The sequence below is a fragment of the Plecotus auritus genome (genome assembly GCF_963455305.1).
Source record: "Plecotus auritus genome assembly, chromosome: 9".
In the NCBI taxonomy this organism is placed as follows: domain Eukaryota; kingdom Metazoa; phylum Chordata; class Mammalia; order Chiroptera; family Vespertilionidae; genus Plecotus; species Plecotus auritus.
Window position 1 is genome coordinate 74,193,060 of NC_137783.1, and position 26,324 is coordinate 74,219,383.

Sequence of the window (26,324 nt, forward strand, 5' to 3'; positions counted from 1 at the left end):
GTGGATTGCCCTTGTGATACGTGTGAATGTGAGACATGGTCAGTAGTTACAATTTCCACCAAATTGTTCAAAATAAAACTCAATTGAGGGCATCTTAGCTTTAACATGCTATCTATCATAAGCATCTGGCTCAAACTTAACAAAATACTACAAAATTTTAGTTTGAACTCCAGAAAATCTAAAATGGGACAACTTAAGAATTTTTTTTTCTATTTTATTATGTTTTTAAATCTATTGGGGTAACCTTGGTTAATAACATTATATAAATTTCAGGTGTAAAACCTCATATTACAACATTTGTATACTCTATCATGTGCCCACCACCTGAAGCCAAGTCTCCTTCTGACACCATATATTGGGCCCCTTTACCCTCTTTAACCTTTCCCTAACCTTGTTCCCCTCTGGTAACCATCATTCTGTTGTATCTAGGTTTTAAAAAATTTGTTGTTTTTTGTTTTATTTCCCACATATAAGTGTAACCATTCAGTTCTTGTTCTTTTTGTCTGGTTTATTTCACTCAACATAGTACTCTCAAAATAGTCCATGTTCATGGACTGAAATAATTACCATTGTTAAAATGGCCACATTGCCTAAAGCAATATACAGATTTAATGCAATCCCCATCAAAATCCCAGTGGCATTTTTCACAGAACTAGTGCAAATACTCCTAAAATTTATATGGAACCACAAAAGACCCCAATAAGCCAAAGCAACCCTGAGAAAAAAGTACAAAGCTGGAAGTATCACACTCCCTGACTTCCAACTATACAATGATGTTGAGAAAATTGGAAGCCACTGACACCATACACAAAACTTAACTCAATAAGTATTAAAGACTTGAATATAAGACCTGAAGCAATACATGGAAAAACACATAGGCACTAGACTTAATGGACTTGGGTCCCAGTAGGGTTTTTGTGCACTTGCTCCAGATACATATTTGGACTAAGACTTTAAAGTAACAAGATCGGTGGGAGGGACTGTAGTTGGAACTAGCGCTCCTGGGAGCAGTTCTCCAGCTCGGCCATCCAGAGAACCCTGCAGAAAGAACTAAGCTTACATCAGGCTCTATGGTTGCAAATGCCTCTCTCCTTAACTTCCTCCCCTCTGTTAAGTTCCTTTCCATCCCGGCAGCAGTGCAGCGTGTGCACGTGGCTGGCCGGGTCTGTAGGCACTGAGTTGCAACCCCTGCTCCCCCCACCCCATCCTTTTTGGTGACAAAACACCTAGTGGCTACTATCCATACTGCCCATGCTCATGCCAGTGTTAGGCACCACGCTGGGCACCAGTGAACAGAAGTTTGGTTAAGTTTAGGAAGGCCGCTCATTCAACTTGTCTCTCCTTTTTTAAAAGATGATTAATAATTTTTCGTGTCGCTGGATTTAGGAATGGCTATGTGACCAGATGGGAAACCCTTTATTTACGCTGTCCCTAGACAGGATCCCAAATTGGGGAGCAGCTTTAACTCCTCGGAGGGGAAGGCTGAGCGGGTGGTGGGTCCTAGAAATGAGCATATTTTGGAAGCAGAGAACGGAGAAGGAGCGCGGGACGCAGATGCCCTCGTCCGAAAACCATGTCCTGGGCACCCCCGCCAGAACATAACCTCCCTGAGTGGCGACTCTGACCTCTAGCTATGGGCGGGGCTGGGGTCACGTGGCCGACGCCGGGGTCAAGCCGGCTGTGCGCGGGCACGCAGAGCGCCCCGGAACGCGCTCGGGCGGAGGCGGAGGCGGAGGCGGAGGCGGGGCCGGAGCGGGATGATGGGTGGGGCGGTGGCGGGCGTGTGGGCGGAGCCTCCGGCGCGCGCTGGGGCGAAGGCGGTGGCCGTGGCAGGGTCTCCGTCTCCTCCTCCTCCTGCGAGGCAACACTGGCGGAGGTGGCGGGAGGCCGGTGACCCGGCCATGACTGCGGAGCTGCAGCAGGACGACGCGGCCGGAGCAGCCGATGGCCACGGCTCGGTGGGCTACGTGGCGGCGAGGGGAGCCGGGCGCCGGCGAGGCGGGCTCCGGGTCGGGGAGAGGAGGGTTGCGGGGCTAGGGTGGGAGCGGCGCGGGCGGCGGCCTGCGGGCTGGTCGCGGGGCGGGGGCCGAGAGGCCCCCGCGGACCGTGGGCGTGGGCGAGCGCGGGGAAGGGGCTCGGGAGGAGGCTGGAGTCTTTTCTGGGCTTGGGTTCCGTCGCCGAACGAGGGGCATTAGATGTTTTGGGAAACGAAGCATGAAGGCGGGCACGGGGTTGTCTGCACCGCGGTCTCTGGGGAGAACGCCCCGGGCCGCGACCGGGGCTGAGGAACTTCCAGGGGCGGCTTTGGTGGTCTTTGCACTTTGTTTCTATTTTAAAATCTGCTTTGTGGCGGGGCTGCCTTAGAGAGTCTCACCCCGGGAGAAGTTAACTGAAAGCCGGCATTTATCAGCACCGGGGAGAGGCCGGGTCCTAGCGACCCTCCCGCGCCCTCGCCGCCAGCCACGCTTCTTAGAGCCTCCTCCCTCCCAGCAGCGGCCGCAGGGGTAGCGTTCATCGCCGGGTTTGAAGGAGGGGGCATCGCGCCGAGTCGTAGGCATGCGGGTGGCGTGTTCCTATTCTGGTGTCTGAGAAGATCCCAAGCAGCACTAGGGTTCCTGGGCTCAGGTGGTGAGAGGAAAAGAAGGCTGGTTTGGGAGAAAATCCAAAGGCTAACGTTTGTGTGCAGAAACTTGAAAATGGGCAATTTGAGAATGTCTTCTGATGTGACTCTGGAATGTTAAAACCTCACGCTTCCTCATCGCCCCTCCCAAGGCAAAATGGGAAACTTGTGCCGAGTATTCAGATGCGAGTTTGGAAGTGAGGAATTTCATAAAATATTTACAACACAGAGCTGTCAGATGCCTCCACGCCAGAAACCTTTGATACCTTTTTACTCTTTTCATGCACTCAGAGGGCCAGTAGCGTAGAAGGTGGACACACTTCCTCTTAAAACTTCTGGAGTAAAAGATACCTTTGCGTCCTGGGCTTCGAAATGAAAGTATGCTGCTTTCTAATGAAAATAGCATTGTTAGGTGTTCCCCAGTGCCTGCTGGCACCCGAGTCAGGATTTTCTCTGCTTTCAGAGATCAATTCTATTCGTTTTTAGGGTAGTGACTGAAAACAGGTGGGGGGAAAAAATCTTAGTTTTGAGACAGTGGCGTTGATTTAGAGAAGAGACTATTTTAAGGGAGAGCAAGTTATTTACATTTCTCAGGACTCTTGTTAGTTGAGACCACGTGCATGTTAATCATTGGCATCTTCATTCCCCTTTGCCACAGTTTGAGAAGTGACCACCATCTCATCACTATCTATTTGAGACTGTTGTCTGTGAGGTGTTTGATGAGCACTTGTTCGTAAGTCATAGCTATTTTTGGAAAGCTTGGAAATCCGCTGGCTGTGGTTGGCTGCAGTACCCTGGTTCCTGGCGACCTGCACAGTGATGACATTAACTGTTCTTCCCAGTGTTTTGCCCCATACAGGCAGATGATAAGCTTGGTATGCTTGATAGTGTTTGCCCTTTTTGCTTTTGTTCTTTTGTTGATGATGTAAAATGCTTGAAGTCAGCAGGCTAGGTTGACGGAATCTTATATGGGGATCTTATATCCTCATCTTGATAAGTTTCATGTTAGAATGGACTTCATTTTGAATTCTCCGTAGCATTCTACATTTCCCTTGGAGGATCTTTAATTGTTCTCATCAAGAAGAGCTTTCCTCCACAGACATTGAGAAACTACTTAAACCCGGAGTGCTTCCCATCCCTTGTTGGTCAGTTGTACATGGGACAGACAGAACCTTCCTTAACCTCACAAGAATTTTAGTAAGGGGAAAATGTAGTACTCTTGAAATAGGTTTTCAGTATCTACTCAAACCTAAAAGAGAACACTGATAATTCTAAATCCTCCACACTGCAGAATGTTATTTGAGTATCTAAAGGGATTACTTAATAGATTCTGTATTTTAATCAGTTCTTGACTTAGATAAAAACCCAGCAGCAACAGTCACTATTATTATAGGATGAACAACTTGAAGTCAGGTTGGTTCTTATAAACCTGTCATCCTTGGCGGCTGTACTAGGGTTCATCACACATTCTCTGTGCTAACTGGAGTTCTATGAAAACCTGCCAGCTGCAGTGAAAATTTAACTTCTTGTTTTCCCTGGGTTTATTGGCTTTTCATTCCCTTTTACCTTGTCTCATTCATTGTGATTTTTGGAGCATCAGTAAATGAATGCTTGGTTGGCTTTTACAACTCTCATGCCTCCTCAGCTACAAAGTTTCTGCTTACACAATGAGTATAGTATTTGTAAAGCACATCAACAAATAGTGCCTCAGATCTTTCCATGTGTTTTGTTTCATCAGAGAAATTTAAAGCAATAGCCAAGTGAAGCAGATATATTTTTCAAGGAAAATAAATGATGTTGATAATAGTAGTTAACATTGAGCATGTACTGTGTACCAGACCTTGTGCTCAGAACTTACCATGTATTATTTCAGTACTTATGACTACCCTAGGAAGTTTTCTTATGAGAAGGCTTATACTTGTTAAATAATTTGCTCAAGGTCACCCAGCTGGTAAGTGGTACATCCAGAATTGAACCCAGGCAGTTCTGACTCCCAAGAGCCAAAGATATCCCTGATTCTACTTCTTTGTTGTTGGACCCATTGTCTTGGGTCAGAACCTTTCTATTCTCTAGAACTTTCTGGTATTTTAAACTTTCAATCCTCCTTGCACTCTTTCTAAACAGTTAACCTTTTTTTCCTACTTGATTGAGCTTGCTGACATCTAAAGAGAGCTCATTGTCTCATGGTTTGGTGTTTTCCCCACCCCCTCTTCAATGTCTCTTCTCAGCGGAAGAGGTACCCATTCCTTCTTCCTTCATTTGTTAGAGATGAATCTAGATCACTGGTGTCCAGAGACCTTTTTGATTGTGACTATTGGATGAGGAGGATGCTGGCATCTAGTGGGTGACAGCTAGGAATGCTGCTAAACATCCAACAATGTACAGGGATAACCCCCTAACACAGACTTGTCTGGCCCAAAATGTCAGTAACACTGAGCTTGAGAAACCCTGATCTAGATGCTGTCTCTCCCTACTGTCCCAATCATCTCACATCTCCTTTATCCTAGCCTAATCCCTTTACTGTTATCTTCTCCCTTTAGACTCAAAATATGGTCCATGGACCAGCAGCATTTGTATCACCTAAGTGTCTGTTAGAAATATAGCAATGTGGATGTGCTGGAGCCAGCTTTTACTGCGTCTCCACCTGATTGTATACATCTCTTCCCAACGCTGCTTGGTGACCTCATGTTGGTAGCTTGAAATTGCCACAGTGGGAGTATTGTTACCAAGGAGATAAGCAAGCTCTCTGAATCATCACACCACTGTTTGGGCCTCCACCCTAGACCTCCTAAATCAGAAACTACCTTTTGACAAGATTCCTGGGTGATAAACTTGGGGAAGCTCGGTCCTACTCCACAGAATTCCCACGGTCCATTCAGCTATGAATACATATCCCCAATCCTCAAAATAAGAGCAACAAAATTCTCTTCTGCCCTTGTCTACCTCCTTTCTTTTATTTTGTTTACTTTTTGAACAGGTTTTAAATTCCGTTTCTTTTTTAAAGTGTTTTTCCAATTACAGTGTAATAGCTCTTGGCTGATAGGAGGCACAGCCCTGAGGCTGAGGCAAATTGGTTGCCAGATTCCACAGTGAGGTAGCAGCAACAGGTTGTGCAAAAGCCCAGTTAGGATTGGGCTGTGGGGACCAGTCCAGGCTCCATCAAGAAGAGGGTGATTGCCCATAGTCCTGCAGAGAGGCCTGCAGCAGAAGGTTCGATTGTAGGGCAATGAGTAGTTTTATGTTATCAGCATGCCCCAGGCTGCCCAACCAGAGCCTTGCCAGTAGTAGGCTTTTAGTATTTGTCATTAGCAAATGAAACACACCTGTCGGAAGTAACCAGCGACTGATCACCTTCTGGTCAAATCAGTGGTCTTTCTGTAGTGATTCCTATTACTATTTTCCTTTAGTTATTCAAGTACCCTTGGAGTCCCATTCTCATGCTTTCATTTGCAGTGATTCCTTATTGCCACTTGTTTGTTGATACTTATTTTGGCATTTGATTTTACGGCTGCCTTACTTCCTGAGCTCTCCTCCTTTGGCCCTGTATGTTGTTCTTTCATCTTTCTCTGCTATGGGCCTGTTTGCTTTCTTGGCTGTTACTGTCCTTTTATTAACTGCTTCCCTGTCTGCATTTGTACTCTTCTACCCCTCTTTTTGGAAATGCTTGTTGAACATTTACACTTGTATGTCAGCTTCCTTGGCCATAAGTATTTGCTGCATAGTTACTTTCCCACACTTATTGTAATAGGCAAGGGGATATATACTTGTAGTAATAGCATCGGCCATTTGCCAGTTACTGCCTTAAGCACTTTCTGTACATTTCTAATATTTACAAAAACCCTTCAAGGTATGAATTATTGTACCTTATTATTGATGAGGAAACTCAAATTCAGATATTAATATAGCTAATGAGGGCCTAATATGAGATTTTAAGCTGAAGTCTGTTTGCCTCCTTATTGCATATAAAAAATGTGGCTTACTCTTACTCAAGATTAAATTCTAAGTAGCAGAGCTGGGACTTAAAGCCATTGACTTCCCCCACTGCCATTCGTGCCTTTCTAAAGCCAAGCTTTCTGACTACCACTTGACAATTTATGAAGCACTTCAACATATGTTGTCATTGAACCTATATAGCAACCCCATGAAGTAAAAGTTAGTGTGACTGGGAAGTAGAATTTGCAAAGTGACACAGCTAATACTTAAAACCAAAACCCATGGCACAGTTAATTTTCTCCTAGGATATCAGTATTTTCCCTACAACCTTTGGATGGGCAGGTCACAAAATTTTACATTTATATATCATTTTAAATTTTATTAACAATTCCTGTATGTGTTATTTAATTCGATAGTCACACCGGGTCTGTTAAAGCTAATGCTGTATTTTATTTTACAGATGTGGACATTTGATGCTTGGAAAAATTGAGAGTTGCTCTAGTGTGTGCTGGAATCTGTGGAATCTGGACTACATAGTGCTATTTCTAAATAAAAGGGGAGGTCGAAGTACTGGACATATGAAGATCTGTGTGAATAGGTGCTAGTAACATGCTACGTGATGGCTGGTAGTCAGTTTAAACTTGTGATGTCCTAAACAAATATTTTTTTTTTTTAACATTACTGCCCAAGTTAGTACTTTCCTAGTGTTCTTTTTCTTATTTTGTGTGTGTGTGTAGCATGTGCATGTACATGAGCAAACACAAATCTCTCGATTTTTATTCAGTTGAGGTGAAATACATATAAAATTAACTGAAATGTATAACTCAGTGACATTTAGTATATTCACAATATTGTGCAGCACCATTTCTATTTAGTTCCAACATATTTTCATCACCCCAAAAGAAAACCCATATTCACTAAGTAGTCACTCCCCATTCCCCAGCCCCTGGCAGTGCCAATCTGCTTTCTGTTTCTGCTTTAACCTGTTCTGGATATTTCATATAAATGGGATCATACAATATGTGATCTTTTGTGTCTGGCTGTTTTTACTTAGTATAATGTTTTTGAGATTCATCTAAGTTATAGCATCTATCAGTACTTCATTTCTTTTAATGACTGAGTAATATTCTACTCTGTGTACTCTTAACTTATCCAATTTTCCATTGGTGGACATTTCCAACCTTTTGGCTGTTATGAATAGAGCTGCTATGAACATTCCTATACAAGTTTTTGAGTATCTGTTTTCAATTCTTTTGGGTATATACCTAGACATAAAATTGCTGGGTCATTTAGTAACTTTATGTTTAACTTTTTGCCCCAGGAATTGCCAAACTATTTTCCACAGCAGCTGTACCATTTTATATTCCCACCAGAATGCACAAGGGTTCTAGTTTCTCCACATCCTCACCCAACACTTATTTTCCATTTTTGTTGTTTGTTTGTCTTATAATGGCCATTCTCATGTGTGTGAAGTGGTATCTCATTTGTGTTTTTTTTTTAATCCTCACTCAATATATTTTTCCATTGACCTTTAGAGAGAGAGTGTAATGGAGAGAGGAGTGGAGGGAGGGAAGGAGGGAGAGAGAGAGAGAGAGAGAAACATTGATGTGAGAGAAACACATCGACTGGTTGCCTTCCCCACGTGCCCTGACAGACTCGACTGGGCTGGATATTGAACCTACAACTGAGATACCTGCACTTGACTGGGAATTGAACCTGCGACCCTTCTGTCTGTGGGCCTATGCTCTAGTCACTGAGTCAGACTGGCCAGGGCTCATTGTAGTTTTTATTTGCATTTTCCTAGTGGCTAATAATGTTGTTAAGTATCTTTTCATATGCTTATTGGCCATTTGTATATCTTCTTTGGAAAAATGTCTATTCAAATCCTTTGCCCATTTTTTTTTTTTTCTGGCATACACGAACTTACTGAATTATGATTAAAAACCATTGTCAGTACTGCCTGTTCGTTGCTTCTTTCTGTGCCACCACCATGCCTCACATCACTGTGCTCCAGGAGGGAGTCTCAACCAGATAATGGACCAGATGCCACCTCTATTCCCAATGCCACCTAGGAAGTTCAGGTTTCTGAACAAGTTTTATTACACACATAGGGGATGGGATTCAGACCTTCTTAGCTGCTGCATTCCTCATGGACGAAAGGACATTCTTCAGTTCCTCTCTCTTCTTCTTGGTGTGAATATGTGTCTGCATCCTCTTCTTTTGTTGTTGTTGTTGTTAATCCTCACTGGAGGATATCTTTCCAGTGATTTTTAGAGAGAGTAGAAGAGAGGGAGGGAGGTGGGAGAGAGACAGAGAGAGAAACATTGATGTGAGAGGGTCACATCGGTTGGTTGCTTTCTGTATGCGCCTTGCAGAACAACACTGGTTAGGGCCATACCCTTTTCTTGATGAACTTCAGGACCTGCTTGTATCTCCGTGGCATGCTGCTCATAGGGGGCAAAGCCACACACCTCTCGAATCATGTTCTACATGCACTTTGTGTGCTTATTGAGGTACCTGCAGCGGTGGCTGAGCCTCAGCTTGCTCATGTTCTTGGTCACTTGTGGCCCTTGTTGAGGCCAACAGCCCTGGGGTAGTAGGGCAGAGCCATGGCTGCTGCTTCTCAGTGGCTGCTGCGGCAGAAAAGCAGTCCTTTGCCCATTTTTGAATTGGGTTGGTTTGTTCTTGGTTGTTTGAATTATGAGAGTTGTTTCTGTTTTTATATATGTATATTTTTTATTTTTTACAGAGAGGAAGGGAGAGGGATAGAGAGTTAGAAACATCGATGAGAGAGAACCATCGATCAGCCGCCTCCTGCACACCCCCTACTGGGGATGTACTTGCAACCACGGTACATGCCCTTGACCGCATTCGAACCCGGGACCCTTGAGTCCGCAGGCTGACGCTCTATCCACTGAGCCAAAGCGGTCAGGGCTATGAGAGTTTTTTTTTAATATAATCTGGGTACTAGACCCTTACCAGAATTATGATTTGAAAATATTTTCTCCCATCCTGTAGGTTGCCATTTCACTTTCTTAGTAATATCCTTTATGCACAAGTTTTTAATTTTGATGAAGTCCTGCTTACCTGTTTTTTTTGTAGCTCAAACTTTTGGTGCCATATCTAAGAATCTATTGCCAAATCCAAGATCATGAAGATATACCTTTATGTTTTCTTCTAAGAGTTTTATAGGATTAGCTCTTATATTTAAGTTGTTGATCCATTTTAAATTAGTTTTTGTGTAAGTTAGGGGGTCTAATTTTACTCTTTTGCATGTGGATGTCTACTTGTCCTAAGCACCATTTTTTGAAGGGACTATTTTTCCCCATTATATGATCTTGGGACCCTTGTCAAAAATCAGTTGACCAGATGTATGGAGTTTGTTGGAACTCTTAATTGAATTCAGTGGTCTATATGTCTTTCTTTATGCCAGTAGCTTTGTAGTAATATTTGAAATCAAGAAATGTGAGACTTCAACTTTATTCTTTTTTCAATATTGTTTTTACTATACAGAGTCCATTGAAATTCCATATGGATTTGAGGATCAGCTTTGCCATTTCTGAAGAAAAAAAAAAAAAAAAGGCCGTTGGAAATTTTGATAAGAATTGCATTGAATTTGTAGATCACTTTGGGTAGTATTTCTGTCTTAACAATATTAAATCTTCGTGATGATTACTTTGGTGTGTCAACAGAGCTGTGAGGTGCCCAGACATTTGCTCAAACATTATTTTGTACGTAAGGGTGCTTCTGGATGAGATTAACATTTGAATCAGTTGCCCTCCCAAATGTCTATGGGCCTCATCAATCAATTGAAGACCTGAATAACAAAAAGGCTGGTTAAGAGGAACTTCACGTGACTGCTGAGCTAGGACAGTGGTCGGCAAACTCATTAGTCAACAGAGCCAAGTATCAACAGTACAACAATTGAAATTTCTTTTGAGAGCCAAATTTTTTAAACTTCTTCTAACGCCACTTCTTCAAAATAGACTCGCCCAGGCCGTGGTATTTTGTGGAAGAGCCACACTCAAGGGGCCAAAGAGCCGCATGTGGCTCACAAGCCACAGTTTGCCGACCACGGAGCTAGGACATCAGTTTTCTGCTCTCACGCTGGAACTTATACCATCAGCTTTCCTGGTTCTCAGGCTTTCTAACTTAAAATGGAATGACACCACTCACTCTCCCTCTGAGGTCTCCAGCTTGCTAACTGCAGATCTTGGGACTTCTCAGCCTCCATAATTGCAAAAGCCAATTCCTTACAATACATTAATTTACCCCTACACACAGGAAACTGAGAATCCAGGGTTCCTTTACACACACACACACACACACACACACACAATCACAATCACAATCACACATCCCGTATTGGTTCTGTTTCTCTGGAGAAATCTGACTAATCCAGTCTTCCAGTCAAGGAACCTGGATATCTTTCCATTTATTTAGGTTTCCTTTAACTTCTGTCTCAATGTTTTGTACTTCTCAATGTATAGAATTTTACTTCCTTGGTTAAATTTATTCCTAGGTATTTTATTCTTTTGGATAGTTGTAAATGGAATTGTTTACTTAATTTTTCAGATTGTTCATTACTGCTTTATAAACTGATTTTCGCATGTTTATCTTTTTTCCTGTGAAATTACTGAATTTGTTTATTAGCTCTAATAACTTTTTCGTGGATTCTTCGGGATTTTATATATTATGTCATCTGTGAATAGAGATAGTTTTATGGTTTCCTTTTCAATTTGATGTCTTTTATTTTTCTTGCCTCATTGCTCTGGCTAGAACTTCCAGCACAGTGTTGAATAGCATTGGTGAAAGTGGGCATTCTTGTTTTGTTCCTGATTCCAATGGGGAAACTTTCAGTCTTTCACATTGATATGATGTCAGCTGAGAGTTGTTTCTGTTTGTGACTATTGTGACTAGTAAAGGCCCTTTATCATGTTGATGAAATTCCCTTCTATTCCTAGTTCCCTGTTGGTTTTTGTCAAATGCCTTTTCTGCATCATTCAAGATGATCTTGTGTTTTCCCCTCCTTCATTCTGTTAGTGTGGTATATTACATTGGTTGGTTTTCTTACTGCTTTTATTTTATGTTGGCAATAGCATTCCCTTAGGCATCCATATTCAAATATTTGACTAATATTTGAGATGTTTAGAATATACACTCCCTTTCCATTTTTTTCCGACCAGCATCCTACCTGTCTCATCACACTGGCTTATTCAGTAGCCCTGTAACTCTAGTTAAGCTTTCTTCCCCTAGTTTCATCCCACTTTAAACTAGTTGTTACATGTTCTAGATTAATTCCCTTAAGGCAGTGGTTGGCAAACCGCAGCTCGCGAGCCACATGCGGCTCTTTGGCCCCTTGAGTGTGGCTCTTCCACAAAATACCACGTGCGGGCGTGCACGTACAGTGCGATTGAAACTTCGTGGCCCATGTGCAGAAGCCGGTTTTCGTCTCTCAAAAGAAATTTCAATCATTGTACTGTTGATATTTGGCTCTGTTGACTAATGAGTTTGCCGACCACTGCCTTAAGGTCCACCCCCCCACCCCCCAATTTCTTTCCTGCTGAGGAACCTGTAATGATTTTCCATTGTTTATCAGGTCAAGTCTCATCCTGACGTTTAGTACCCTTTCTAATCTAATCGCACGTCACTTCTCTGATCCCTGTTATTTATCAAAAGTGGAAACTACACACTGAGGCCCACCTAATAATAACTTAAAATTTTACTGTCGTTAGGTTTCTAAAACTCTAAGCATGTAAATTTGATTTCTTAACTCTTTCCTCATACTTTCCTAGTTTCTCAATTAACCTTAGCAATATATTGCTAAAAATGGCATTTTCTTTAATCTTTGAGGATCCATTTCAAATTACCTATTGTACCTGCTTCCCAACCTAATTTGTATTTGGTTTGGTCATGTAGTCAAAGAAATGAAAAAATGTTGTCTTAATGTCCTCTAAAGTAAGAAACAGGCAAGATGCAGGACATGATGGATAGTGTGAAGATATATTCATGTGCATAGACCAGTTTTGGAAAGATATATCAGAAACTATTAGTAACAGTTACTCCTGGTAAATGGGAATGGGATGAAAAGAAGAGGTAAATTTTCTATTCATTTTATATCTTTTTATATTGTTGGAATTTCTTACTCAGTGCATTTGAGGAAAAGAGATGAGAAAATTTAAAAATAAACTAGTTCCTCTTTTTAAAAAATATTTTATTGGTTCCAGAGAGGAAGGGAGAGGAAACATCAATGATCAATATCATTGATCGGCTGCTTCCTGCATGCCCTCTACTGGGGATTGAGCTCCCAACCTGGGCATATGCCCTAACTGGAAATTGAACTGTGACCTCCTGGTTCTAAATTGATGCTCACCCATTGAGCCATACCAGCTGGGCTCCTTTTTTTTCTTTTAATTCCAACTTAAACCTCTCTATACCATATGAGTGACTAAACAGTCATTTTCAAATGACTTTTTGCATCATTAACATAAGTTATCGATTGAGTACCCTGTTTCAGGGGATTTAGTTGGGTCCACAAAAAACTGCTATTTGTCATTTTTAGAGAGTCATAGCCTTATGGCACTCACTGTCAAACAAAGAATCTTAACTTCTACTGCTGAAGTGTTTTTAAATAAAAGGGTATATCAGGTCATTGGGAGCCAAAAAAGTAAATAAATAAAGGAAAAGAGGCCCGTCTTGGGGCATGGAGTATAAACCAACCACAGCAGAATGGCTACGTGAGGACATGTCCATCATCCTGGAGCTTTGCAATGTTTTTATACATCCCTGGGGGTGGGGAGAGAAAGATCTAAGCCCTCCTGAAAGGATTTACATTAGCTCTAGACAAGGGATGGGAGAAGGTAAGAGGCTAGTTCTGGGATAGGTGTAACAGAGTCTGTAAGGAAGAAGTGTCCACTCCTGTGGATTATAACCACCTGGAAATTAATCCTAAATTCCAGCAGATATACCGGAATGTGAGCAGCCGTTAGTCAAAGCTGGTCCACAGCTATGAGCCGGCCACTGTCCTGTCTCCTCTGTCCTCTGTGGTTTTAATTTAGGTCATCTCAGAATTTTTTTCTTGTTTGTATGTTAGCTTTCTGCTTTATCAGTAAATTGGACCAACATAGAGTTGTTGCTGGAAGAAAAATGGAAAAAGCACCAGGGTTTTTGTGGACTGTTCTTGTTTTGTGGAAGTTGGAAAGATTAGTGGCAATCTCAGCATACATTAAGACCCTGTTGTCTAGACTGGATTTCTGGAGTTGTTGCTATATATTTTCTTTAACGCCTAAAATTATTATTTTGCTTTTCTTGGGTACTTAAGTTTTATTTTAAAACTAGAGGCCCGGTGCACGAAATTTGTGCACAGGGGTGTGTGTCCCTCAGCCCAGCCTGCACCCTCTCCAATCTGGGATCCCTCTCACAATCCAGGACTGCTGGCTCCCAACTGCTCGCCTGCCTACTTTCCTGATTGCCCCTAACCACTTCTGCCTGCCAGCCTGATCACCCCCTAACCACTCCCCTGCCAGCCTGATTGATACCTAACTGCCCTCCCCTGCAGGCCAGGTCACCCCCAACTTCCCTCCTCTGCTGGCCTGGTCACCCCTAACTGCCCTCCCCTGCAGTCTTGATCACCCCCAACTGCCCTCCCTTGTAGGCCTGGTCCCTCCCAACTGCCCTCCCTTGCTGGCCATCTTGTGGCGGCCATCTTGTGTCCACATGGGGGCAGCCATCTTGTGTGTTGGAGTGATGGACAATTTGCATATTACTCTTTTATTAGAAAACCAGATCTTTAATTTTGGAGGGAATTTTATTAGGCACACCTTGGAAGTTCTTCGGAGTAAAGGAACATTTATCAATATGTACTTAGTTTTTTTTTTTTTTTAAATTGATTTTAGAGAGAGGATGGGGGAGAAAGAGAGAAACATCAAAGTGAGAAACATCAATCAGGCACTTAATGGGGGATCGAATCCACCACCTTTTGGTGAGGAAGGGATAGGGAGAAAGAGAGAAACATCGATGATGAGAAAGAATCATTGATCGGCTGCCTCCTGCACGGACGGGGATTGAGCCCACAACTTGGACATATCCCCTGACTAAGAATTTAACCATAACCTCCTGGTTCATGTGTCAACGCTCGACCACTGAGCCACCTAGGCTGAGGCAAGAGTATTTTTTGTTTTACAAAAATAATGTGAATTCATCTAAGGAAATGCAAACCTGTTGACTCTTGCCAGTTATTTGACTTGATCATGACTGGAGCACAAGCTCTATCCTGTCTTGTTGGGTGTGTACTATATATAGCAGCATGATAGTGGTGAAGTTAATATTTAAATCAGCTTCCTGTGCAGTCCCAGGAGAAACTATTAGTTATAATACAAGAGGGTCGTAGTGCTCTTGGTTGGAATCTATACTAATAATAGCCTAGGTGGTCATCACCCCCTCACGCCATGATGCCCTCACGCTGTCACAATCCCACAATCCATCACCAGGAGGCTGTGTGTGCAATGGGCACGCACAGGTTGGTGGGTACTTGATGCTGCGTGCGCGGTGTGGAGGTGGGGCCCAACAGCTCACAGCGCAGCCTGGCCTGGGGGTCCCACGGCACAGAGGCAGGACCCCTGGCTCCCGCCTACCTCTTTGGAGCAATCCATTGAGGAGCCCCAGATGGGTGGGCGGGGCCTACCTCTTTGGGGCCATCAATCGCGGGGCTCCCGCACTGTGAGAGGGCACAGGCCAGGCTGGGGACACACACCCCCAAGTGCACAAATTTCGTGCACCTGGCCTCTAGTGTTACTATAAAATTAACATTTAATATATAGTACTTTTAGGATTTTAGTTGTGGCTACCATTTAAGAAATAAGGTTTAGCTGAATATTAAGATTGAGTCATGCACCCTGGCTGGTGTTTCACAGTGGTTAGAGCCTCGGTCCAGGCATCGAAGGATCCTGGGTTCGATTCCTAATCAAGGGCATGCAACTGGGTTGCAGATTCTATCCCCGGCCCCTAGTCAGGGTGTGTGTGGGAGGCAACCCATCAGTGTTTCTCTTTCTCTCTCTCTCCCCCTTCCTCTTCCTGTAAAATCAATAACACTTTTAAAAAAAGATGAACCTAACCATTGACAGTAGGTTAACATTCCATGGTCAATCAAATGTAGGAGGTATTACTAGAAATAACATAAACACTTCAATTGAGTTTGTGAGGTAAGGGATGGTGTAGGAGAAAAGGTTGAGTAAGTAGTGCAGGGTAGAATCTTTGAAAACTAGCAAGATAGGAATTTAGATTTGAATTAACATGTATAACATCATTCTTAGAGCTGTACGAAATGATATTACAAAGTAGTCATCTCTACCCAATAACTTTAAAAAAGGGAAACTAAGTCCAGTTGGTGTGGCTAAGTGGTTAAGGATTGATCCAGGAACCAAGAGGTCGCTAGTTAGATTCCCAGTCAGGGCACATGCCTGGGTTGCGGGCTTGATCCCCAGTGGGGGCTGTGCAGAAGGCAGCCAATGGATGACTTCCTCTCTCATCGATGTTTCTGTCTCTTTATCCCTCTCCCTTCCTCTCTCTATAAAAATCAATAAAAAATATATATATGTATATATATTTTTTTTTAAAAAAAGGGAAACTAAGAGTATTTTCCTTTCCTGGGTGTATTATTCTAGATGTATTGCTGTCCACTGCTACCTGTTACAAAGTGGGAAAATGGGAAAGGGACTTTAATCCATGGACAAATATAATTATTAATAAATTATTTAATATTTGCATACCATGTTTCACTGATTGACATTGGCATTCTGAGTTAAATTAATTAATACATGTGAAGTGTTTAGAAGAACACCTGGGTAAAGTAAGCAGCCTGTGTTACTTACTGCTTTTTGTTGGGATTTTTTTCTGTGAATCCTAAGTGTCAGTTGATGTACAGAGTAATTTAAGATGAAGATGTGATGTAGGTTAAATGCTCTATTCATTTGCCTCTCCCAATTATTCCCCCTCTTTTTGGGGTATGTTGATTTTGATTCTTTGAAAACTGAGTATGATTAAGATGTATAGATTCACATACCTTTACCCAATAAAATTAAATGGAATTAGAGTTAGTTTGGAGAAAACTTTTTAATATTTATTTTTCTAAAAATCACATGCTTTGTGTTTTCAGCATTTGCCAAGGCTAAATCTGGACACCTGCTAGTCTGAGAGTCACTCTCCCAGTCCACAGGCAGTGACTTCCTTTGACAAGACTCACGGCCTCAAAGACTGCTGGTCTCAGCAGGGTCGGTTCCATTTCTAGCCTATGACTGTGGCCTGGACTAGAACAGAAAGACTTGACTACAGGGGTGTTGCATTTAGTTATTTCTAGTTGCATGATACTTAAATGTTGCCCTGGGCCCGCAGCTGTTGAGGAACATAGGATACTGTTTCTGTTACAGCGGCAGAGAATGGGCAGTGCCTCTTGACGTATTACTAGCTGAAAGACAGTTAGTGGTGAAGCAGTAAGTACTGAGGCCTGGCTTCATTCTGGGATAACCTTAAGAATGGTATAAATTAGCCAAAACCGGTTTGGCTCAGTGGATAGAGCGTCAGCCTGCAGACTGAAAGGTCCCAGGTTCGATTCCGGTCAAGGGCATGTAACTTGTTTGCTGGCACATCCCCAGTGGGAGGTGTGCAGGAGGCAGCTGGTCGATGTTTCTCTCTCATAGATGTTTCTGACTGTCTATCACTCTTCCTTCCTCTCTGTAAAAAATCAATAAAATATATTAAAAAAAAAAAAAGAATGGTATAAATTAGACTTATTCTTACTGAATTAAATTTGAACTATTTTGTTTTCAATATTCATCTAAATGATCATTGTCTTCAGTTGGACAGCCAATTGTTTATATTGAGCTTACTTGTAAATAGTTGTTTTTGTTAACTTTTGTCTGTGCAAAACAGGACAGAATGTTCCAGTGAAGATGTTAAGGCTGAAAAGGGGTTATAAACTGATCTTGAGGTAGCCAGAAGTTACTACAAGATAGGTTTTTCCATGATTCAGATCAGTGAAGAGAAAACATTTCATAGTGTAGTCCCCCTGGAATTTTATTTGTAATTCAGAAAGTTCTAGCTTTCATTTAAGCAATTAAACCTAAAGTTTGAAATACGATGTTGGTGATATCATTTGTTAATCACATGGTTAGACACATTGTCAGTAAAAAAAAAAAAAAAAAATGACACATACAAATGGCATGTGCAGTGAAGCTTAAAATAGCACATCTTCACATCCCTGCAGATTCCCTGCACTCCGTGTATGACCTCCTTACTTTATGTACTGTTCACAGAAGGAAAAACCAGAGGCACTTTAAGCATCCCTTAAGGCTAGAATATTACATTTAAATGTTTTGTATTCTTCCAGTTTTACTGTTTAGTCATATTCTGCAGTTATTTTCTATGAGTAAGCTTTTAAGAGAGTGATAGATTTGGCATTTTAGAATGTGTCTTGACAGTGTTGGCGCTGGGGACACTTTTTCCTTTAGTTCTTCTGGCTGATTGAATAATTCAGACAACATACAGCAGATTAACAGGAGAAGATCAATTTTTAATACGTGCACACAGAATATTCACATAGATATTCACATAGGCATGAAAATTCCAAAGACTGAGGCAAAATGAGGCAGATATGCCAGTTTGGAGAAGAAAGGAAAAGAGTCTGGGATTCCTAAGGGGAGATAGGCAATTCACAGGTAGAGGACAAAGTAGCAAGCAAATTCTTGCTAGGTGACTCAGAAACAATGGGTTGCACTTCATTCACATGTGCTAAAGCAAGTATGGTGATTATACTCAGGTTCCCTTCCTGAAGCAGAGTTTTCATCTGAATCTCTTTAGGGGGGAAAGGGGAAGATAACTTTTCCTATTTTGTTAGGCTGTAATTATTTTCAGCTCAAAGTAACCTGCATGACAGCCGGGCATATTCTGAGAGACTAGACCCCACAACAGTCAATACCTTGTTGCTTGGAGGAAAGTCTCTGGTTTGTTAAGATGCTTATACTCTTTAAATGTATCCAGGTTTACTTTCTGACTGACATTTGTCTGCTGTTTTGTTTTGTTTTTCAAACATAGAGCTGCCAAATGCTGTTAAATCAGCTGAGAGAAATCACGGGCATTCAGGACCCTTCCTTCCTTCAAGAAGCTCTGAAGGTTAGTTTCAAGGCTTCTGTTAGTCAACAGGCTTTAAAACAGTTGTCCATATTGTAGTTATGTCAATTCAAGCTATTTTAATGCCTAAATGAAAGTGTATGTAGGGACAGAGCTCTACAGGTCAAATAACCCAGTATCTTCAACATGTAAATGGACGGAGGAGACTTGCAGTGCAGGAAATCCTACAGGGTAAAAGAGGTTTATGAACATATCAACCAGTTGCACAGTATAAACTTTGTATGGATCCTGACTCAAACAAACTAAAAGATATTTGAGTCAGGGAACTTTGAAGTAATTTACTTAAAAACAAGTTTACTTAAAAACTTGTTACTTACTCTTAAGGGGTTATATTTTTTAAAACATACATTCTGAAATGTTGACTGATGAATTGATACGATACTTAAGATTTGCTTCAAAGTATCTGGGAGAGAGTAGGCAGAATAGATGACTACCTTGGTACATGGGTTCAATTATACATTCCCTCTACTATTGTAAATGTTACAAAGTTTTCCCTAATAAAATATTAGAAACAATTATAAGTATGGTCACCTACAGAATATGTTTTAAGCACAGTGCCTTACTATCCTCCACCATATCCCACCCCCCTACCCCCCCACCCCTGCCCCCAGACTTATGCCTAGACTTACTCCGTATGTGTCCAGGTAGTAAGGAGTTATAACCAAGCAAGAAATTAACGCACTACTTACTTTAAATGCTGTGATGCTTTACTTGTGAAGTTTTTTTTCCCTCTCCTTAGGCCAGTAATGGTGACATCACTCTGGCAGTCAGTCTTCTCACAGATGAAAGAGTGAAGGAGCCCAGTCAAGACACTGTTGCTACAGAACCATCTGAAGTAGAGCGGAGTGCTGCCAGCAAAGAAGCATTAGCAAGTAAGTACATCCTGTCTTAGTCCTGCTTGAACTTGCAAAAAATAACAAATGAGTGTGTGTGACTTTTCTATCTGCCACATCAGCCCTTTGGAAATAATGGTAATGATAACTGATGATTAAACCGTTACCATGTGCCGGGCACAATTGTAAGCACTTTTGTGACTTCATTCATTCACACTTTTTAATGAGCACCTGCTATGTGCCAAGCCCTCTTTCAGGCACTGATGAACAAAATAAACAAGATGAACAAAATTAATAAGAATCCCTGCCTTCGTGTTGCTTACTTTTTCAAGGGGAGATGAACAAACAAATTATATAGCATACCAGACATGCTAAGTACCATAGAGAGAAAGTAAAGGATGGAATGAAAAAAGTTTTGAGGATTAGATTTGAAATAGGATGAGCCTTTTGAGAATGGGTGAGTAAGTCAAGTGAGGCCTTAGGATGGGAATATACATTGGTTTGCTTAAAGAGCAGCAAGGAGGCCAGAGCTGAGGCTTAGTGAGTGAGGAGAGCAATATGAGATGAGGCTGTAGAGAGAACAGGAGGCAGATCATGCATAAGTGCTTGGCTTTCCTCTGAGTTAGATGGCAGCCATTGGAGAATCTGGAGCCGAGGAGCGATGTAAACTGTTCCCATTTTCTAAGGTCACTCTGGCTGCTCTGTTGGGTAGTGGGTAATGAGCATGGGTCGGAGCAAGGAGCCCAGGACCAGTGTGGAGGCTATTGCAGATACTGTTGGGTGAACTGGGATGTAGTGGTTAAGGAGTGAGAAGTGCTTTCTATGTGGGCTTTGCTTACAGAGGAGACAAGGGGTGTGTGAGAGGAGTTAAAGGTGACTCCAGGGTTTTTTCCTAAGCAGCTGAAATGATGGTGTTGCACTTATCCAACATAGGAATAACTGTAGATGGAGCAAATTTGGGGTGTAAGATGAAGTGATCGATTTGGGAATATTAAGTTTGGATGCCTGTTAGACATTCAGGTGGAGTGTCATAAAGGCAGTGGAGCCCAGCCCATGTGGCTCAGTGGTTGAGTATTGATCTTGGAACCAGGAGGTCACAGTTTGATTCCTAGTCAGAGCACATGTCCGGGTTGTGGGCTTGATCCCCAATAGGGGGCATTCAGGGGGCAGCCAATTGATGATTCTCTCTCATGGTTGTTGTTTGTATCTCTCTCTCTCCCTGAAATCAATAAAAATAGATATATAAAAAAAGAGGCAGTGCAAACCCACATAGTAGTTCAGGGGAGAGATCCGCTGGAGATAGATAGAACTTGGAATCATAAACCTGTAAATGGTATGTAAAGTTATGGGACTGGATGAACTCTTCAAGGGAGTCGGTATAGAAAAGAGAAAAGGTTCGGTGACTAAACAAGCCAGCACTCCCAGTGAAGGGAGGTCTGGGGAGGTCAGAGGAAGACCAAGAGAACCAGGAGAGTGGTACTGTGGAAGCCAAGGAGGCTTCCAAGGGAAAGGAACCATCAGCTGGGTCAGATGGTGTTAATGGATATTTGGTCTATTTGTCATTTTGAACTATTCTGAATAATGCTGGTACGAATATTCTTGTGTGTGTGTATATATATATGTATATATGTGTATATAGATATGTCTTTGGTGCACATAGTGATCTTTTTAAATCAATATTTTGGGAGACTCATCCATGATGAAAGTTATAACTGTAGTTCACTTATTTTCACTGGTGTGTAGCATTTCATGGTCTGAATATACTACAGTTTATGTATTTATTAACTTTGGGGTTCACATTTTTTTTTGCTATTATAAGCAAGGCTGCTGTGAGCTATTTTGATTCTTGTAACATGTGCATGGCTAATGATGTTGAGCATCTTTTCATGTGTTATTGGCCATTTGTATGTCTTCTTCGAAAAAATGTCTATCCAAATTCTTTGCCCATTTAAAAAATTGGGCTATTTGTTTTTTTCATTATTTAGTTGCAGGAATAATTTAGGTAGTCTGTATATAGTATCTTACTGGTTACATGATTTGCAAAAATTTTCTCTTGTGTGTTGTCCTTTCGCATTCTTGATGGTGTCCTCTGAAGCCCAAGGTTTGTGGGTTTTTAAAAATTTTGATGTCAAATTTATCTAGTTTTTTCTTTGGTTGTTTGTGCTTTGGATGTCATCTCTAAGATGCCATTGCTTAATCCAATATCACAAAGAATTACAGTGTTTTCTTCTAACAGTTTTACAATTTTAGCTGTTATCATGTGGTCACAAGGTCATTTTTTTAAATGGTGTGAAGTAGGGGTTTAAAGTTATTCTTTTGTGTGTAAATATCCAGTTGTTCCAGTACCATTTGTTAAAAATATAGTCTTTCTCTACTGAATTATCTTTGTACCTGTGCATGAAAAGCATTTGACCATAAATATGAGGTTTGTTTCTATTCCACTGAAGTCTGTTCCCTTGATCTGTATGTTTGTCTTTATGCCAGTAGCCCACAATCTTGATTACTACAATTTTGTGTTTTTTTTCTTTTTAAATTAAATGTTCTTCATTGTTCATGTATAGAAATTCACTTAACTTTTGTACATTGATCTTTTTTCAGCCACATTTTATTAATTGTAACTGTTGTCTATAGATTATTTTGGGTTTCTCTTGTAGGTGATCATTATCTATGAGTTATGACAGCTTTCTTATTTTCCATTTCTTATGTTTTTAAAAAATCTACTTTTTCTTTTCTTATTGCACTGACTAGAACTTTCAGAACCATACTGAACAAAAGCCTTGATAGTGGACATCTTTGTCTTAGTCTTGGTTTTAAAGGAAATGTGTTTGACATTTCACCATTAAGTACAAAGTGTGCTGTGGGCTTCTCATGGATACTCTTTCTCAGCCTAAGGATATTCTCTTTCTAGTTAGTTTAGAGTTTTTATGCTTGAATAGAGGTTTAATGTTATCAACTACTTTTTCTGTATCTATTGAGATGATCATTTTCTTCCTTGAAATGTTAAGATAATGAATTTTACTGGTCTCTTTTCTAATGTTAACTCAATGTTTCCTACAATGAACTCAACTTGGTCTTAATATAGAATCTTTTTTTGTACATTAGCAGGATTCTGTTTGCTAATGTTTCGTTTAGGTTTTTTGCATTGGTAAACATGTGAGAGTTTGAGTATATCTAGGTTTGTTAATGCTTTTACTTTTTTTCCTGCAATACACACAGAAGGGCAGTGTTTCCTGAATGTAGACTAATTGAAGTTCAATGTATCTTGCAGAAGTAATAGACCTTACTCATGAGAACAAAGATGATCTTCAGGCTGCCATTGCTTTGAGTCTACTGGAGTCCCCCAAAGTTCAAACTGATGGAAGAGATCTTAACAGGTAATTGATTTAATTTATAATCTTTGCTCCCTACATTAGTGTGTAGGTCAAAGGCAATAGCTTTGTGAGTGCCACTCAAGAACTGTTCTTCCAGGCTCCTTTAATTGCATCTGAATTAAATTTTTCAAGGAAAATTTACTAAATTTAGCTTGCTTACTCTGGTTCACTTTTGAAAAGCCAAATATGATAAGTGTCTTATTGCAGCCTGTGGTCTTTGGGTAGAAGCCTGCAGGTTATGTATTTCATAATTGCTAATTCATGAGGGGGGTGGGCATTCTAGTGCAAGTATCCAATAAATATGTATGCCCTTTATAATCGTTGAGCCTTTGTAAACTTTGAGGGTTATGTTAATTTTTAAAAATGAAATAATGATTCAACTACCCTGTCTCAGAAGTGAACAGGGAATATAGTATTTGAATTGGTACTAATTTGGTGACTGGCTGGAATTGTCCATAAATATCCAGTTCCAGTAGTGGCCTGTCAGTTTCCAGATATGTTTATTTCCTTGAACTGTCGAGTTGTTTCTTTCAGGGAAACATGGGGCCATGGTTTGGGTACTAGACAGTTTGGAGGCTCTTACTTTTTAAAAAATATATTTTTATTGATTTCAGAGAGGAAAAGAGAGGGAGAGAGAGATAGAAACATCAGTGATGAGATGGAATCATTGATTGGCTGCCTCCTGCACGTCCCACACTGGGGATTGAACCTGCAACCTGGGTATGTGCCCTGACCTGATTCATAGGTAGATGCTCAACCACTGAGTCATGCCGGCCAGGCCGGAGGCTCTTACTGGTATCTTATAGCAGGGTGTCTCTCTTGCCTCTTTCAACGACATGGTCTGAGAGAGGGCACTGTTGCTGAAATCTAAAACTTTTCCTATGCTACCATAAATAGTCTTAAGTCTCAACTCAGTTCCATGAAGCACCTTATTAGTAATAATCTCTGTTATAGAAGGATTAACATCTCTATGTTTAAACCTTACTTTTCACTTACGTTATAATCTTATAATTACTATATAGCCAGTGGTTACCCAACAAATAGTTTATCTGGCCTTTGTAAACTTTATGAAAGGTTACCAGTATCCTCCATGTAGTATGTTCTTTAACTTTTTCCTTTTCTGATGTGTGGTATGTTGGCACAATGCAGGATGCACGAGTCAACCTCTGCAGAAACTAAACGCTCAAAGAGGAAACGCTGTGAAGTCTGGGGAGAAAATCCCAATCCCAATGACTGGAGGCGAGTTGATGGTTGGCCAGTTGGGCTGAAAAATGTTGGCAATACATGTTGGTTTAGTGCTGTTATTCAGGTATGATATTTTTAAGAGACAACTATGTAATTTTGAAACAATATTGTAATTTATTAAACCAAAATGTGAGGAGCATAGCTTTAAAAAAATGGAAACCTATAAAACTGGAGAGTTTCCCCCACAGCATCGTGTTTGGTTGCTTTCTTGTGTTCTGGATTTATATGCTCTGGTGTCTACATTGGGCAGTACTAAAAACAAGATCCTCTGTGGTTGTAAATATGTTGAGTCGGTGTTTTAGATCAGCATTCAGTGACTACTGTGTTGTAGCAGAGCAAGAGTTACTAAGGAGAAGCCAGTTTTTGGAGGCTGTCATGTAGGCAGGCAGTTAATGACGGTGGTCTGCAACAGAGAAGTGGCATAAGCCACAGAGAAGAGAAGTAAAGCATTTGAGAAGTGTTAGGAGATCAGATCTACAGGATTTGGCAAGTGACTAAATTCAGGATCTCTGCAGGAGAGAGTGGAGAAAGACTCCCAAGGTTTCTAGTTGGAGTACAGGTGGATAATACCTCTTGACACTTCAGGAGGGCTGATTTGGGTGTGTGTTAAGAGTGGGATTTCTGTTCAGTCCCCTCTCCCCCCAATAGTTATTAGATGGCAGGCCAAGATATGTGACAAAAACAGGATAGGTTGTCACTTAAAAAATCATGAACTGTGGAGGAGAGAGGAACCTTTGGTATTCCAGTACAGAGTCCTCATTTTAACTTTTTATCTTCTCTGATTCCATGTATAACACTTTCCATTGACAATACTTCTAAACACTTAAAAACAGCACCATGTCCTAGACAGTGGGCTCCCTGAAGGCAAAGCCAGTGTATAATTCACCTCTCAGGGATTCTTGAGTAGATGAGTGAGTGGATTGAGTGGGTGAAAGAACATACTGTGTTATTACAGAGGGGTTAAGTTGTTGAGGAAGCCACATGACACCTCCAGGGCTGATGTCACTGTAGCCCCATCACGGCCTTGCAGTCCCTCATGTGACCCCGTTGTCTTCTTACTGGAGTGATGTGAACACAGCACCTGGGCTGCTGCCCGTGCAGGCAGATGGCCTTGCTTGCCCCATCCCACTGCAAGTCCCCAGGTTAGCAGCTGGGTTTTTCTCTCAATGATGTGACTGGGCTTCCTGTCTTCCCTGACATGTGTGCAGATTTCCCCCTAGGAGTCTCCAACTCAAATCTCACAGAAAGCAGGGACTCCTCTGCCACCTTCATGCTTCTGTGTGACCATCCAGGAGTGCTTTGCAAAGTTACTTTTAGGATTAACTTACCAGCGTGCTTCCAGCTTTAACCTAAACCCATCAGGAAGCCACAGAGCAGCACCCTGGCCCTTCTAACTCCCAGTATAAAGCTAGCCAACAACACGGCTGCTGTGTGTGCTCAAATGGGCCATCATCTTGCCATCTGCTGCCATAGCCATCACAGTCTTGGAGCCACCTCCTTCCTGACAGAGTGGAGCCATGGGGTTTGTGAGGCGGTCATGGCCTTCAGTCCCAAACTATCATGTGGCCCAACTCCTGCTCTGACAAGGGCAGTCAGATATTGGGGATGTTCCTGGCAATCCAGCACCTCAAATCTGATTCTTGTGAGGCAGGCCTCTGGGATTAGTTCAGTTTTATACTCATTGAGTTTGAGGGTATCATGTAGTCAGGGAACTCTATGAATCTGTAGTTCAGTAAAAAGATTTGGGCTGCAGGTACATTCTGGGGATCAGTAGCATGGGTGCAGATAAAGCCAAGGGAGTGGATGAACCCCCTAGAGAGAGCTGCCTCTAGAGTTGTCTCAGGCATCTGCACCGGACATGGCCACAGGGCCGACTCGACTCTGCGCCTGCAGTTTCCTTCATCATAGCATTGGACATCCATCCAGCTGCTCAGCCAGAAACGGGATCATCCCTTTCCATACATAAAATCTATGGACTCCTGTGCCTGGCGCTGTTTTGGCACAGGGGAAACAGCCATGAATAAAAAGCCCTCACTCCCATGGAGTTTACCTTGAAAAGAGTGGGACAGACGGTAAACAATATATGTCAGGTGGTGACAAGTGCCATAAAGACAAATGGATGAGGGTAAGAGGGGCCCA

General features: G+C 41.7%; 1 protein-coding gene across 7 annotated transcripts in view; it reads left to right on the plus strand.

The window, feature by feature from the left end:
• Positions 1-1,755: 1,755 nt before the first annotated feature.
• USP28 (ubiquitin specific peptidase 28) overlaps positions 1,756-26,324 on the plus strand; it is a 68,411-nt gene continuing 43,842 nt past the window's right edge. For all 7 annotated transcript variants that reach the window (XM_080642675.1, XM_080642676.1, XM_080642677.1 and 4 more), the window contains exons 1-5: positions 1,756-1,958; positions 18,641-18,718; positions 19,476-19,608; positions 22,838-22,943; positions 24,090-24,249. In XM_080642675.1, the coding sequence (XP_080498801.1) occupies positions 1,758-1,958; positions 18,641-18,718; positions 19,476-19,608; positions 22,838-22,943; positions 24,090-24,249 (678 nt within the window). In that variant the 5' untranslated portion in view covers positions 1,756-1,757. The remainder of the gene's footprint in view (positions 1,959-18,640; positions 18,719-19,475; positions 19,609-22,837; positions 22,944-24,089; positions 24,250-26,324) is intronic.